This window comes from Rhinolophus ferrumequinum, chromosome 24 (assembly GCF_004115265.2).
Source record: "Rhinolophus ferrumequinum isolate MPI-CBG mRhiFer1 chromosome 24, mRhiFer1_v1.p, whole genome shotgun sequence".
In the NCBI taxonomy this organism is placed as follows: domain Eukaryota; kingdom Metazoa; phylum Chordata; class Mammalia; order Chiroptera; family Rhinolophidae; genus Rhinolophus; species Rhinolophus ferrumequinum.
In genome coordinates, this window is record NC_046307.1 from 3,517,209 (window position 1) to 3,532,707 (window position 15,499).

Here is a 15,499-nt window from a genome sequence, read left to right on the forward strand (position 1 = left end):
CACACAGCGGTTCTGAAATTGTGGGATACAGACTATGGATTCCTACAGTTTTTCCCTGATCTAGACAGCAGTTTTTCGAAGTTTATGGTATGTAGTTAGGTCACCCTTATTTTAAATGTTCCAGGATAGTCTTTTTATTCCTTGTGTTATGGTTTGTAATTCTACTTTGCAACACTAACTTTCTCAGGATAATCATAGTTCCATATTTTTAAACCATTTCATAGAATGTTTAATTATAAAAGCATATCTCTCTATGCTGGTAAGTAATGTCCTGTGTTTCTTTAAGGTAAGTAATTCTAAAGTAATGAAAACGGTTTCTCTGACATGTACGTAGAACAAGGATGGAGTTTATGCTGCCAGCACCAGTAGTGATGTGTGGCACTGGAGTGGAGGAGCGGGAGATGGACTAGATAGATACCTGCTGACTCTGGCCTAGCTATTTTTAAAAAGTTTCTTGTAATTCTCCTTGACAGTTTTCAAGTCTGTTTTGGGAAACTTTTATTCCTTTTTTGATAATCTGCAGTAACAAACTGTATTTTTTTAGAGAGCAAGATCTGCTTTGTTGATTTCAAAGCTTTGGGGGAATCCTAAATTGAATGTATTCTTACATCCTTTTCTCTACCTACTCTCCAATGCTATGTTTTGTCGGACTTCCGGAAAAATGGGTTGGGTTGTGCTTCTCTTGCTGTTCCTCGAAAGAGCTTGACTGTCCAGTTTGTTATCATTTCTTTTATTCTGTCATGCCCCACCCTCCCACACTGCCTAATCCTCAGGGATTTGGGAAATAGAGATCTCACTGCTTTCGAGGTTAGAGCAGTGACCCATCTCTTAAATTTTAAGACAGCCCATCTCATGTTCTGAAAAACAAAGAAAGGGAGTGGTTGGCTTCCAGGGCAGAAATCCTGACCCTTAGATGGAATGAACCCAGGTCCAGGACCTGGTTTTCAGATTTCTTAGTTCCGTAACACCGTTAATGATTCTCTGAGGTGTGATCAAACTCTGGATATTGATTCAGCCTAACTAAGCTCATGTGAGATTGGTAAATCAGACTTCTGAACTTTCACTAAGAAGTCAAACTGATTAATAATTAATAGGACTGGAATACTAATCTCGGCTGGACAGAGCGATTTCTTACCATTGTTAAATCCTGTTTGGAAAAGCCAGTGAAGATCTGGTGGTTTTCTTAATAGAACCTGGTCAGAATTATGGCATTTGGGTGATCTTAAGGGATGTTATCGAAGTCTGGTACCCTTATGCAGCATTTTATATTCTCTCGGTTGTCACTGGTGTGTTCATATCGTTCCAAATGGACACGTGCTTCACCGATTGTCTTCTAGACAGAACAGGAACAGTGCTTGACTGTCTAGCTCTCTGTTAGGGATTTTGTATCAGTCTATAAACTTCAGTCATATTTCTGTTCTGAAGAAATTGGCATAAGAGGGCAGTTTTTTTAATCAATATTTAACAAAACAAGAAATAGATGTGCTATTTCTTGTGCAGATGATTCTCACCATTTCTAGTCCTTTTTCAAGCAGCTTTTTAGGATGACTTACCTCCTGTGTTTTGACTACATGGTCAAAGCCCATGTCTGTGTTTGAAAAATAACTCGACTTCCATCAGTTGGGAGGCAGCATAACATAAAGAAAGTAACTTTAATATTTTTCCAGTTTTTTTGTTGTTGTGGGAAAGATATACATAACATAAAACTTCCCATCTTAACCATCTTTAAGTGTAGTGCTCCGTGTTACTAAGTCCATTCACAGTGTTGTGCAGTCAGCACCACCATCCACCGCTGTAATTTTCCTTGTAGAACCGAAACTCTAACCCAGGGGTGTCCACACTGCGGCCCGCGGGCCAACTGCGGCCCATGATCCATTGTTAATTGGCCCGCAGCAAATTCCAAAAATATATTTAGTTTATTTAAATAAACCAGCTGAGGCAATACGTGCTTCACCTCGAGTGAGTGGCCCGGCTGTTTGTGTATTTTACCGCATATGGCCTTTGGTGAAAAATGTTGAAAAAAGTCTGGACACCCCTCTCTAACCCATTCAACACTAACTCTCCATGTCCCTCCCCCAGCCCCTGGCAACCTCCATGCTGCCTTCTGGCTCTGCTTGTCACTATTCCCAGTACCTCATATAAGTGGAATGATACAGTTTTTATCTTCGTGATTGGCTTATTTCACTTAAAAAGTAGTTTTAACTTTTCATTAGACACATTCAAAGCCTGATTCTGCTACTCTCAGCTTTGTAACACTGGTTAAATCTTTTTGGGCTTCAGGTTTCTCTTAGTAAAATGGAGTGAATTCCAACTCTGCGGGAAGAACTAGCAAAAGACTAAATCTAGAGAGAGATTAAGAGGAAACCCAAGAGAAAAGGTATCCTGGAAGCCAAGTGAAATAAGTACAGTATGTCTAGGAGGGAGTGGTCATCTGCGTCAAATATTGACCATAGGACACGTAAAAGGATGTCTGAGCAGTGACCTCGGATATAACAACATGAAGTCACTGGTTTTTTTCTTGACAGGTTTTGGTGGAATGTTAAAAACATATACTGATTTGAATGGGTTTAACTGGGAAAAGAGGACTAGGAGACAGTAGACAAGTTCTTCTGAGTTTTTCTTGCTTGTGAAGAGAATGAGAGAATATAGCGTGGTAGATGGAGGGGGAAATGGGATCGAGACTTTTTTAATAGAGGAAATAATGTATACTGAAGGCAAAGGTCCAGTGTGGAGGGAAATGTTGATGTTGGAGAGATTTGCCAAATAATGTCTTTGAATAGGCAATGTCACGGGTTGAATTAAGTGCCGAGAGGGCAGGCATTTTTGTCCCTAGTAAGAGTATAGATGGGCGTAGGTCAGAGTTCATAGAAAGGCCTCTTGTGGTTTCTGTTTTCACGAAAAAATAGAAGAGAGGGAAGATAGAGGAGTGGGTGTTCGAGATTTGAAGAGAGAAGTCATGTAGGAGAAGGGACTAGGAGAATTTCGAGTATAATTTCTGGTGAGTGAAAAGAGTCCATCTGAGGTAAGTGGTTGCTAATGGCCCACTTAAAATTCACATGGTGGTAGGTTTTTCTCCAGCTGTGTTTAATTTAGCTGTGTGGATATTCAGAATAGGTGGAGAGTTGGTTAAAGTGGGTTATGGTTCATGCAAACCAATAAGGTGAAGTGAGACCAGTGCAAGAAGTTTGGGGAAATATGCAAGATAGAGAAGTTTCATTCCACCTAAATATTTCAGAATGTGTTTATAAGGATTTTAAAAAACCACAAGAAAAATGAACAAAACAGTCCTGTATTTTTCAAATTTGTCTGATTCTCAGAAATGGTTTTTAACAATTAATTTGTTCAATCCTCCATTTCTCCAAGGAGCTCTTAGCTCTTTTTAGTGGGATATAGTATTTAGAAATCATAATATAGGTGTCTACTTTTTAAAAAGATGTTGTTTTCGGTTATTTGATTCTTCATAATACTGATTGGTGTCTTTTCTTATTTCAATAGGCATGCCCAAAGAAAAATACGAGCCCCCTGACCCTCGGAGGATGTACACAATTATGTCTTCTGAGGAAGCAGCGAATGGAAAGAAATCACATTGGGCAGAGCTTGAAATAAGTGGTAAGACATGCAAGCATGAATTTATGGTATAGACATTAAGATAAGGTAGAAAATTACGTTTTCTAATGCCAGCTCATAAAAGAAGCAATGTTGTGTTTTACCAATGCTAATTTATCTTAGAAGCAGGAAGGTCCAGTGGAAAGAATATGATTTGACTCAAAGTTCAAAACCCATTCATTATTTATGCTCTCAGTATCAGTGTCCTTTTATAAAATGGGGATAATACTGTCAAGGATGAAATGGAAATAACGTGAAGTGCCTAGAGTGCAAAGGTTTGTTCTGGTCCTTAATTCTCTGATAAAGTAGGATTGAGCTTTTGCATTATCAAATTATAGATTTCCGGTGGGATGGGACATGCTCGTTCTGTCGTGTTTCCCCGAAAATAAGACCGCGTCTTATATTAAGGTTTGCTCCAAAAGATGCATTAGGGCTTATGTTCAGGGGATGTCCTCCTGAAAAATCATGCTAGGGCTTATTTTCATGTTAAGTTTTATTTTGGGGGAAACACGGTAGTACAAGTTCTGGGATAGATTTGTTTCTCCTTCATTAGCTTTTTTCCGTCTGAATTTCTGAGGACAGCCTTATTCAGAAACACAAAATCTTATGAGTTTGAAGCAGTTCTCAAAGTTCCCTCCTACCTTTAATGCAGTCTAGCATTTTTCAAGGTATATATGACCCCCAGATCCACGGAGAATAGCCCCAACATTGCTGCCAGTGGGAATGCAGCCTTTTTTTTAATGCTTCAAAGGTGAAGGGACACTATTACTTCTGAAGGCAGCCAGTGCTAAAGACATTTTATGTTTTGTCGGCCTAATATACCTTTGCATGCCTTCCTGAAATAATACAGAGCAAGTTTTCTCTTCCTTCTGCCCTTGATTGATTTTTAATGTAATGGAGCAAACATACGGAGCATGTGCTATGCGTAAAACATTTTGCCAGCTGTTGTGGCAGGCGTATGGAAGATGTACAAGTGAAAAGGCACAGCCCCGTCATTCTGGAGCTGACAGCCTATTCGGGAGCGAGAAGAAGGGAGTGTACTAGTATAAATAACTAGTAGACAAAATATAACTGCCAGGTTAGGTAGAAAAGGGCTGTACAGGAAGCAGAAAGGAAGTAATGACAATAATATTCCTGCCTTGTCAGCTCAAACTTTCTGGTTAACCTAATGAGCAAGTAAACCTACACTCCCCTGCAGCCTTACTAGAGGTTGCTTCCCACATGGGCCTCCCGTTTTCCCTCTCCGGAGTTTTAGAGTGCTGGCCTTAATTAAGTGAGTTCAGTTTCATAAAGTAGGTTTGGTAGGGAGTGAAATTTCTCTTCTCTTTCCCTTCTGTTAATTTGACTTTCCGGGTCAGGGGAGCCCAAAGAGAAATCTGCTCTCATTTACCAGTTACCTTCAAAGCACAGGCAGTCCTTCCCACCTTGCCCTTTTAATTTCTGCGAAACTGGTATTTAACTATATTTTCTCTTTTCCAGCAGTTTTTGAATTGCAAATTCTTTGCTTGTAGAGAAGTTTCCTCTTTTTTGCAACATCAGGATAAGTTCTAAAATACTTACGCCAGTGAGATTTTTAAGTCGCTGTTTCTTCCCTGCTTGCTCTGAACTTTGGGAACCAATCTGTATACAAGATGGGAAGGAAGAGGGGAGGTTCCTCTAGATCAGGGGTGTCCAAACTTTTTTCAACATTTTTCACCAAGGGCCATATGCGATAAAATACACAAACAGCCAGGCCACTCACTCGAGGTGAAGTACGTATTGCCTCACCTGGTTTATTTAAATAAACTAAATATATTTTTGGAATTTGCTGTGGGCCAATTAACAATGGATTGTGGGCTGCAGTTTTGACACCCCTGCTCTAGAGCAACGATCTTAACAAATAGTCTGATCTCTACCAGACGTAAAGGAGGAGAGACTGTGGCTGACCGGTCTCTGCACCAGGATGTTGCAGTTAACAAAGCCACTATTGGGAACCGTCCCTTCATTGTCTCAGTCGGTCCTTAATCCATAAGCTCCTATGTGTAGAGATTGTCAAGGCCGAATCATTTCATACTGAGACCATTATTTCCTGTATATGCTGTGGCATCGGTTTCTTAAGACCCTTTGATACAAAGTTGAGGGGGTCTGAGGTCTTTGATCCTGGACCCGCAGTTACCTCCTGTGCTCCCTGGTCCAAGGGGGTGGATGCTCAGTTCCTTGTGCCATCTGCAGGTAAACAGATAAACCAAGCGGCTTAATCGTGTTACTTTTAAGAAAGCCTTTTTTATTGTAAAATGAAAAATAAAGAAAACCATGCAGACAAATATGCTAATGAGTTATTATAAGGCCAAAAGCCTTGTAACCACTACCCAGGTCAAAAATTAAAAGCTTTGCACCTACCTCAGAATCCCCTCCATATGCCACAGACAGTCCCAACTTGGAGGAGTCCCTGCTCCTCCAAGTAACCATTATTCTGACTTTCATAGTAGTCACTTCCTTTATTTACTTAGAGTTTTAACACCAGATTATGTATACCAAGCATTATAATTTAACCCCCCCCCCACCTTTTTATTTGGTTTGTCTTAATTTACAGGTTCCCCTCTATCCTTTTTTTTTTTTTTTTTTTTTTTTTTTTGCGATGTATCTTTTGAACCTGGAAGTTTCCATGTCGGTTCCCTGCTGGCTGTCCTTTGCTAACTGATGATGCTCTTGCAGTTCAGCATGTTTCTCCCCCTCAGCATTTCCTGCACGTGCAGAGCCGTGCAGAGGCTGGGTCAGACTCAGGTTTAAAGTCTTTGGTAGAACTGAAGGTGGTGCTGTGTAGGAGATATTGTGCTTTAGCTTCAGGAGACACATACGTCTGTGAATGCCTTGTTTTCTATTGATATTCACTGCCCAGAGCCATTAGTTCTTTGAGGGTTGCAAAATAGTGAGAGTCTAATTCTCTCCTTTCTTTTCCATTAGGTGAGCTGCATCTGTAAAGATACACTTCCCTCATTTACTAATCAATTACCCAATCTACTATTTACATAGGAAAGGCAGAAAAGAATGCTTGTTTCTTTTCTTTTATTTGCTAGTTTCCAGGATAAACAATTGTCCTTTGAGGGTGGCCAGTTGGGTTTTTTAAAGTACATTATTAACTAGTATTTTAAAACACTTGTGTTTCAAACATATGTCATGAATTGTAATTATTACTCTTGATGCTTAAATTGTCCTGTTGTTGGCTAATGGGAGAGCTGCTTAAAATGATTTCTGAGTTCTCTGACAGAACCCTAGTTGTCTTTAGTAGTTTCCTTGCTATCTGGTACGGCAAGTATTTCTTGGCTCATCTTGTTTATTTCCTGCTTTCAAAATTGGAATATGTCAGTTTTTCCAAGAAATCTTTTTTTTTTTTTTTTAGTTGGAAACACTATTTCAAAACCATATCAGTTGCTAGGGATACTCATTGCTACTGGGTTGGTCATTTTTTCTAGGTCTTCACTGGACAGAGCTGGGAAATATGTATGTGGTCATACATTTATGATGAAAAGATGTGGTATACTTACAAATAATGTATGCATATTTATATGATAAAGATATAAAAATGTTTGTATTGTTAAAGTTAAAAATTTTATGAAAATATACTGATGTTTTCTATTCAAATACAGAAAAACAGGGATTTTAGTTAAGCTTTTTTTATAGTTACGTATGTATTTCCTTTAATAATGAGAGTCCTAGTTCTCAGAGACGTGGGATGATGGAATTAGAATATCCCATAATTACTTATTTGCTATATCCCACACTATACACATGACTGTCTTCAGAATGACAATACTGAAAATACTACCAATTTGAGTACTGAGAGGTCAAACTGTATACCACCCCCCTCCCCAGCATCAAATAGTTGTACTCTATCTGTATCATCAGAGTATGTATCCATTACCTACTATCAACTTTCCCATTTAACCTGCATAAACCCCCATTTAGACATAGTTTTGCAAGTAACTATATATTCAGTGTCTCCCACAGTTTGTCTGCCTGACCATTTTGGTTTTCTGGAAGCTTGTTCTCTAGCTGTTTCCTAAGAATGGGCTCATGGGAACAATATTCTCTGAGTTTCTTCCATGTTGCCAACTGTTTGTGCCCTTTATATTTGAAAGTCAGTTTGGTTAAATGTAAAACCCTTGGGTCCCGTTCTTCCCTTAAGTATCTTGAGTATGTTACTCCAGTTTTGCTATAGGCTTGATGACAGTCTAATTCTCTTTCCTTTGTTGGTTATCTGCTATCTGCCTAGATGGTCAAAAGGAGTTTTTTCCCTGTAAAAAGCAGTAATTTTACTAGAATATATATTGGTGTTCATTTTTCTACCTTGATAGTCTCAGGGATAGTATGTTCTTTCAATGGGTAGTTTGATTTTTTTTCCTTTTAATTTCAGGAAAGTTTCCTTGGATTATAATTTTTAGTATTTGTTCAGATCCCTTGCTTCCCCACACCCCCTGACTAGAGAGATTTGTTCTCTGTATTTGCATATTCATCTGTTGAATACTTTTTAAAATCTTTTTAAAAATAAGGTATAACATAATAAAATAAATAAAATGCAGTAAAACTCACTTTTGTTGTATACAGTTCTTTTACAAATACATACAGTTATGTAATTACTACCCCGATTACAACATGGAGCTGTTTCATCACCCCAAAAATTTCCTTTGCTCCTTTGTAGGCAGTCATTCCCCCCACTTCCAGTCCCTGGCAACCACTAATATTTTGATTTTTTTTAATAGACAATTTTTGTAGAGCAGTTTTAGAGTCACAGCAAATTTGACAGAAAGTGCAGTGTGTGACCCTCCAGTGTAAACACCCCCACCAGAGTGCTGCGTTTGTTACAACTGATGAACCCGTATTTATGCGTCGTAGTCACCCAGGGTCCACAGTTTATCTTAGGGCTCACTCTTGGTGTTGTACATGCTGTGGGTTTAGACTGTATGATTCTGTAAATGGTGGATGACACGTATCCACCATTTACAGAATCATACAGAATTTTCACTGCCCTAAAAATCCTCTGTGCTCAAGTCCACTTATTCCTCCTTCCCTCCCTCTGCACCCTGATCTTCTACTGTCTCCATAGTTTTGCCTTTCCCAGAATGCCATATAGTTGGAATCATACAGTATGTGGTCTTTTCAGATTGGCTTCTTTTACTTAGTACTATGCTTAGTAGTAGTATTTAAGTTGCTCCGTGTCTTTTCATGACTTGACAGTCCATTTCTTGTTAGTGCTAAAAGATATTCCATTGTCTGGGTGTAGCACAGTTTATCCATTCACCTCCTGAAGGGCATCTTGGGCGATCCCAAGTTTTGGCAATCATGGGTAAAGCAGCTGTAAATGTCCATATGCAGATTTCGTGTGGACGTAAGTTTTTAGTTCCTTTGGGTAAATGCCAGGGAGCATGATCGCTGGATGCTGTGCTGAGAGTATGTTTAGTTTTGCAAGAAACCACCAAACCTCTTCCAAAGTGGTTGTACCGTTTTGCGTCTCCACAGCAATGAGTGAGAGTTGCTTCTGCCCCACATCCTCTGCAGCCTGTGGTGGTGTCAGGGTTCTGGATTTGGGCCTTTCTAATAGGTGTGCATATGGTGGTGTCTCTGTTATTTTAATTTGCATTTCCCTGATGACATATGATTAAGGACTTCTTTTCAGATTCTTACTTGCTACCTCACCTTTTTTGGTGAGGTGTCTGTTCAGGTTTTTTGCCTGTTTTTCAAATTGGGTTATTCATTTTCTTGTCGTTTTTTAAGAATTCTATGTATATTTTGGACAGTAGTCCCTTATCAGATATGTCTTTGCAAATGTTTTCTACTAGTCTGTGGCTTGTCTTCTCATTCTCTTGGCAGTGTTTTCATAGAGCAGAAATTACTAATTTTAATAAAGACCAGCTTATTAACTATTTCTTTCATGGATTGTGCTTTTTTGGTGTTTCATCTAAAAAGTCATTGCAAACCCTAATCATATAGCTTTTTCTCCTGTTGTCTTCTAGGAGTCCTATGGTTTTGTGTTTTCCATTTAGGTCTATGATCCATTTTGAATTAATTTTCATGAAGAATATAAGGTATCTAGACTTTTTTTTTTTTTTTTTGCTTGTGGTTGTCCATTCCAGCATTATTTGTTTAAAAGACTCTTGTTCATTGTAGTGCCTTTGTTTCTCTGTCAAAGATGATTAACTGTTTTTATGTGAGTCTATTTCTGAATTCTGTGTTCGTTCCAATGATCTATTTGTCTGTTTCACTTTTACTGAGTTTTTCTAAATCTTATTTATGTTCTTTTAGTGCTTTTATCATTTTCTTAATACCTTTTAGCTTATTTTGAAATTGTATGTAATAATTTTTTGGGCGTGTTTGTGGTATTGTTTCATTGTCTGTAGGGAGTTGTTCTGATCCTTACACTATTTTTTATTATAGTAATTTAAAATGTATAACTTTTGTGTGTTGTGTTTTTTTTGTTTTGTTTTGTTTTTTAATTTCATTTTTTTAACTTTTAAAAGGTGTGATCAGGAAAGTTTTTCTAACTTCAGAGCTCTCTCTTCTGATTTTTGCAGAGTACGAGACTGGTTCTATTCACTTCCCTCGTTTGTTTGGTTTTTTTTTTAAACTTTTATTTAAGTGTGGTTTCCCAGGACCCATCAGCTCCAAGTCAAGTAGTTGTTTCAGTCTAGTTGTGGAGGGCGCAGTCCACAGTGGCCCATGCAGGGATCTAACTGGCAACCTTGTTAAGAGCACCGCGCTCTAACCAATAGAGCTATCCGGCCGCCCTCCTCATTTTTATCTGCACCTTTTTTTTTTTTTTAAATCTTTCTTCTGCCTCTCCCCCATACTCCGATTCAAGCTGTTGTTTTCAGTCTAGTTGTGTAGGACACAGCTCCCTGGCCCATGCTGGTGTTATGAGCCTTGTGCTCCCTCTGGCTGAGGCAGTCCGCTCGCTGCCTGGTGCAGCACTCAGCAGCCCACCGCAACCCAGCCCCTGGGAGAGCTGTTGTTCACAGTCTTAGCTGTAGAGGGCGCAGCTCACTGGCCCATGTGGGAATCAAACCAGCAACCTCCGCGTTAGGATCATAGTGCTCCAACCACCTGAGCCAGGGGGCCGGCCCTCTTTAATTTCTTTTAGCATTGTTTTGTAGTTTTTAATGCACGAGTCCTGTACATATTTTGTCATATTTACCCCTAAATATTTCATAATTTTGATCGTATTGTAAATGTTGCCATTTTAAAATTTCTGGTGGTTTATTGCTAGTGTATAGAAATACAGTAGCTATTTTTGTATATTGATCTAGCCCTACGACTTTTCTATAATATAAACTCACTTATTAGTAGCATCTTTATAGATTTCTCAGGGTTTTTATATGGGTGATGATGCCATTTGCAAATAAAGTTAGCTTTACTTCTGCCTTTCCGGTTTTTAACTTTTCTGTCTTACTGCACTGGCTAGAGCCTCCTTCCAGTGTACCCTCCAGTATAATGCTGAATGGGAGTGGTGAGAGAGCACGTTCTTGCCTTGTTTCTGATCTTAGGGAGAAAGCAGTCATTCTTTCCCACTAGGTTTTTGTAGATACTGTTTATCAAGATTGAGGAAGTTCTCCTATTTTTAGCTTATTGAGAGTTTTTTCTTTAATCAGGAATGAGTGTTGACTTTGTCAAATGCTTTTTCTACTTTTACTAGATGCTTTTTTTCCTAAAAATTTTTGAATGTTTTGTGTTTTTGTTTTTTGTTTTTGAATGTACAACAAACTTTGAATTTCCTGGCACAAATCTTACTTGGTAGTTATCTCCTTAGTATATTATTGGATTTGATTTATTAAGATTTTGTTAAATTTCACGTATGTTCATGAGGGATGTTGAGTTGTAGTTTTCTTGTACTGGTGTTTCCTGGTTTGGGTATTGGGGTGATGTGGCCTCATAAAAGGAGTTGGAAAGGATCCTCTTGTCATCAGCTTTCTGGATACATTTTTGTAGAATTGATACTAGTTCTTCCTTAAATGTTTGGAAGTATTCATCAGTGAACCCATTTGGTTCTAGAATTTTCTTCGTGGGAAGGTTTTTATCAAATACATTCATAATGTTGTGCAACCATCACTACCATCCACCTCCACAGCTTTTCATCTTGTAACTTGCCTTTATTTTTGAAAGATATTTTTGCTGGTTTGCTAAGTTGACAGTATGCTAACAATTTTTTTTTCAGTAAATTAAAGATTTTGCTCTGCTGTCTTTTATATTATTTACAACTACAAATCTGCAGGCATTTTATCTTTGTTTCTCTGTGTGAAATGTAATTATTTTTCCTCTGATCACTCTTAAGATTTTATCATTTGTTTTAAGTCATTTGATTAAGATGTGCCTTCATGTGTTTTCCTTTTTGTTCTTCATGGAGTTTTCATGTGCTGGGGGTTCATTGAGCTTTTTGTGTCTGGGTTTGTAGTTTTTGTCAAGTGTGGAAAATTTTCTGCCTATCTCTTTTTCTTGCAACAGCTTTACCCTGTAAAATGCACAGTTTTTTTTGTATATTCACAGAGTTGTGTACACATTAGCAGTCATTTTCCATTTCCTCTCAGCCAGCCAGCCCTTGGTAACTGTTAATCTTGACTGGATTTGTGACCCTTTGGACATTTCATATAAATGCAGTCATATACTGTACAGTCACATCCAAGTTGTAGAGTGTATCGGTACTTAATGTAAGACTCTGTGGTGTGAATATACCATATTTGATTCATCAATCAGTTGCTGGACATTTGGATTGTTTCCATTTCTTGACTCTCAGAATAATTCTGCTATGAACGTTCACATACAACTTTTTTTGTGGACATAGTGTTTTCGTTGTGGACATAATGTTTTCGTTACATACCTAGGAATGAATTGCTGGCTCATGTGGTATTTAATTTTACATTTAACCTTTTTGAGGAAGTGCCACACTATTTTCCACACTGGCTGCATCACTTTACATTTCCAGCTGTAGCATGTGAGGGTTCCCGTTTCTCCACTCCTTGCCAGTACTTGTTATTGTCTGTCTTTTTGATGGTAGTCACCCTAGTGGAGGTGAAGAAGTATCTCGCTGTGGTTTCCCAGGCGGCTGATGATAGGAAGCATCTTTCCATGTGCTTGTTGGCCATTTGTCTATTGTCTTTGGAGAAATAGTTATTCAGTCTTTGTCCGTGTTTAAAGTGGATTATTTGTCTTTTTCCTACTGAGTTGTAAGTCTTCTTTATATATTCCAGATACAGATATCTTATCAGATTTACGATTTTCGGATATTTTCTTTTTTGGGGGGTGTTGTCTTTTTGCTTGATTACTGGTATCCCTTGAGGCACAAAAGGTTTTAATTTTGATGAAGTATAGTTTATCTAATACTTCTTTTTGTTGCTTGTGCTATTAGTGACATCTAACAATGCATTACCTAATTCTAGGTCACGAAAATTTATGTCTGTGTTTTCTTCCAAGAGTTTTTCAGTTAATTTCTGTATATGGTGTGAGATAAGTGTCCACCTTCATTCTTTTGCTTGTGGATATCCAGTTGTCTCTTGCCTTTATTTCTTAAGAGATTTTTTTGTCTCCACACCATCCCTATGTTGCAGTTTCTAATTACATATATGTTTGGTTGTTTAAAGTTGTTCAGGAGTTCACTGATGCAATTTTTTTCAGTATGTTTTCCCTCTTTGTTTTATCTTGGATAGTTTCTATTGCTATGTCTTCATTTTAGACATGGTGTTCAACTTCAGAGTTCAGTTTGGGTGTCTGTGCTGTCTTGTATCTCTGCCTAACCTTTTTAATGTTCTAGCTTCCAACCACACGGAATACAGTTATAGTAACTTTTAATGTCTGTCTACTAATTTTATCATCATTATCTCTTGTGGACTAGTTATGATTGATTTTTCTCTTCATTATGGATGTTACTGTGTACCAGATATTGTGAATTTTATCTTCGTGAGGTGATGCACATTTTTGTATTTCTGTAACTGGTACAGTTACTTGGAAACAGTTTGAGTCTTTTGAGGTTTGCTCTTAAACTTTCTACACTTGATCTCAGCCAAAAGGCTGAGAAGCGATTCTCTTAAACTTTCTTAGGGGAGAAGAGAGCAGCCTTTAGCCTAGGGCTGATTTTCCACTGCTAAATGCCTTGTGAGTGCCGAGGTTTTCCCTCTGGCAGCTGGAAACACCAGTAGCATCAGTTGAATGTAAATCTGGGGATTGTTGTTCTACTCCTTTGGGTGTTTCTTCCTTCTGGCTCAGCCAGTTTCTCACATGCATACACTGATCAGTACTCAGTTGAAAACTTGAGGAGACCTTTTTTGTATCTTCAGACCTCTGTCTGCTTATCTCTCTCCTCTCTAGTACTCTCCCTTTGTAAACTCTAGTCATCTTGGCTTCCCTAAACCTTTGTTCTGTCTCCTGAACTGGGAGGATGGGTGGTGGTGGGGGAGGGTGGTCATGTTTCCTCTGGGACGCCTTCCTTGTGCTGCTGTCCAGGAAGTCAGCTGAGACAAAACAGTTGTAGGGCCCATAGTGTTTGCTTCCCATTCTGCAGGGATCACTCTCCTGCAGTGGTCGACGTCTGATCTTTGAAATTTTTTGATTCATGTGTATTGTCTGATTTTGTAGTTCTTCAGGTGGGATGGTAAATTTGGTCCTGTTACTCCATCTTGATTAGAAATAAAAGTCTCAAGATTGCTTTTCAGCTAATAGAAAATCACTCCTCAAAGATTGGTTTATTTACATGACACCTGTTTGTTTCATTTTCTCTGTGACTAGATCCTGGACCAGTAAAGAGATTATGGGGAAGTTCTTAGATGGATTGTACAAATGATTGGCATCTTACATTGAAGCGCCAAAGTACAGATTTAATACTGCATTGATAGAAATTACTCTGTTCTTAGTCATTGAGTCCTGTGTCTATTGCTGTTTGGTTATATGCATAATTATGACTTAATATCTGAAATGTGTCTGGGCAAGTATTTTTATTTGTAACTATACAGTACAGCTTTTGTTCAGTTACATGATTCTTGATGGAACCATTACTTAGATAACGTCTTAAAACCGCTAAGCTTTGCAGGCATAATTATTGTTTTCTGGAGTGAGGTATGAACAACCTCTGAGATGCTGGATTTGTTTTTTCTTTTTCTTTTGGCATAAGTCCAAATCAGCCATGTTGAAATAGTGGATTTATCATTAGTATAAATTATTCGTACTTTTTTTTCATGTCATAGCTGAGGCCACTTTAAGGGATAGTCTTAACTATTGTGCTCTTAAAAATAGTAATACAACCTAAATATTGATATATTGCCTTGAATGGGTTTAGTCTGCTAATAAGTGTAGAGTTTATAACTTGATCATCCCGGCGAATTGTCCTAGAATAAGTATGGTTTTTCCTGTTAATCACTTTCTCACAATTTTTGGTATGATAAATTATTACTCATCAAAATATCTAAATGTTCTTTAATCTAGGGACCAACCTGTAGAAAACACTAATCTTTGCCCTATTTTTTCTTATCTTACAGGAAGAGTAAGAAGCTTAAGCTCATCTTTGTGGTCACTAACTCACCTGACAGCTTTGCATCTGAGTGACAATTTCCTGTCCCGCATTCCTTCAGACATTGCCAAGCTTCACAATCTAGTGTATCTGGACCTGTCCTCGAACCAGATCCAGAGTTTACCGGCAGAACTCGGAAACATGGTATCACTCAGGTATGCAGGTTCAGCTTAGTGCATAACTATACATACCCTAAAAGAGAAGAGAACGTTCATTTTGTTGGGAAACAACACTGTCAATTTGACAGTATCTAACCAAAAGTAAACATAACTATATCTTTTATATGAAGCTTTCTTGGAAAATTGAATGTCAATAGTAATTAAATGTCTAATAAGTAATAAACAAGTAGATCCATTGCCTAAAATTTGT

General features: G+C 38.2%; 1 protein-coding gene across 5 annotated transcripts in view; it reads left to right on the forward strand.

The window, feature by feature from the left end:
* The window catches only part of CNOT6 (CCR4-NOT transcription complex subunit 6), a 54,597-nt gene that overhangs the window by 15,025 nt on the left and 24,073 nt on the right, over nucleotides 1-15,499 (forward strand). For all 5 annotated transcript variants that reach the window (XM_033096224.1, XM_033096225.1, XM_033096221.1 and 2 more), the window contains 2 exons: nucleotides 3,496-3,609; nucleotides 15,099-15,285. In XM_033096224.1, coding sequence (XP_032952115.1) covers nucleotides 3,496-3,609; nucleotides 15,099-15,285 — 301 coding nt within the window. The remainder of the gene's footprint in view (nucleotides 1-3,495; nucleotides 3,610-15,098; nucleotides 15,286-15,499) is intronic.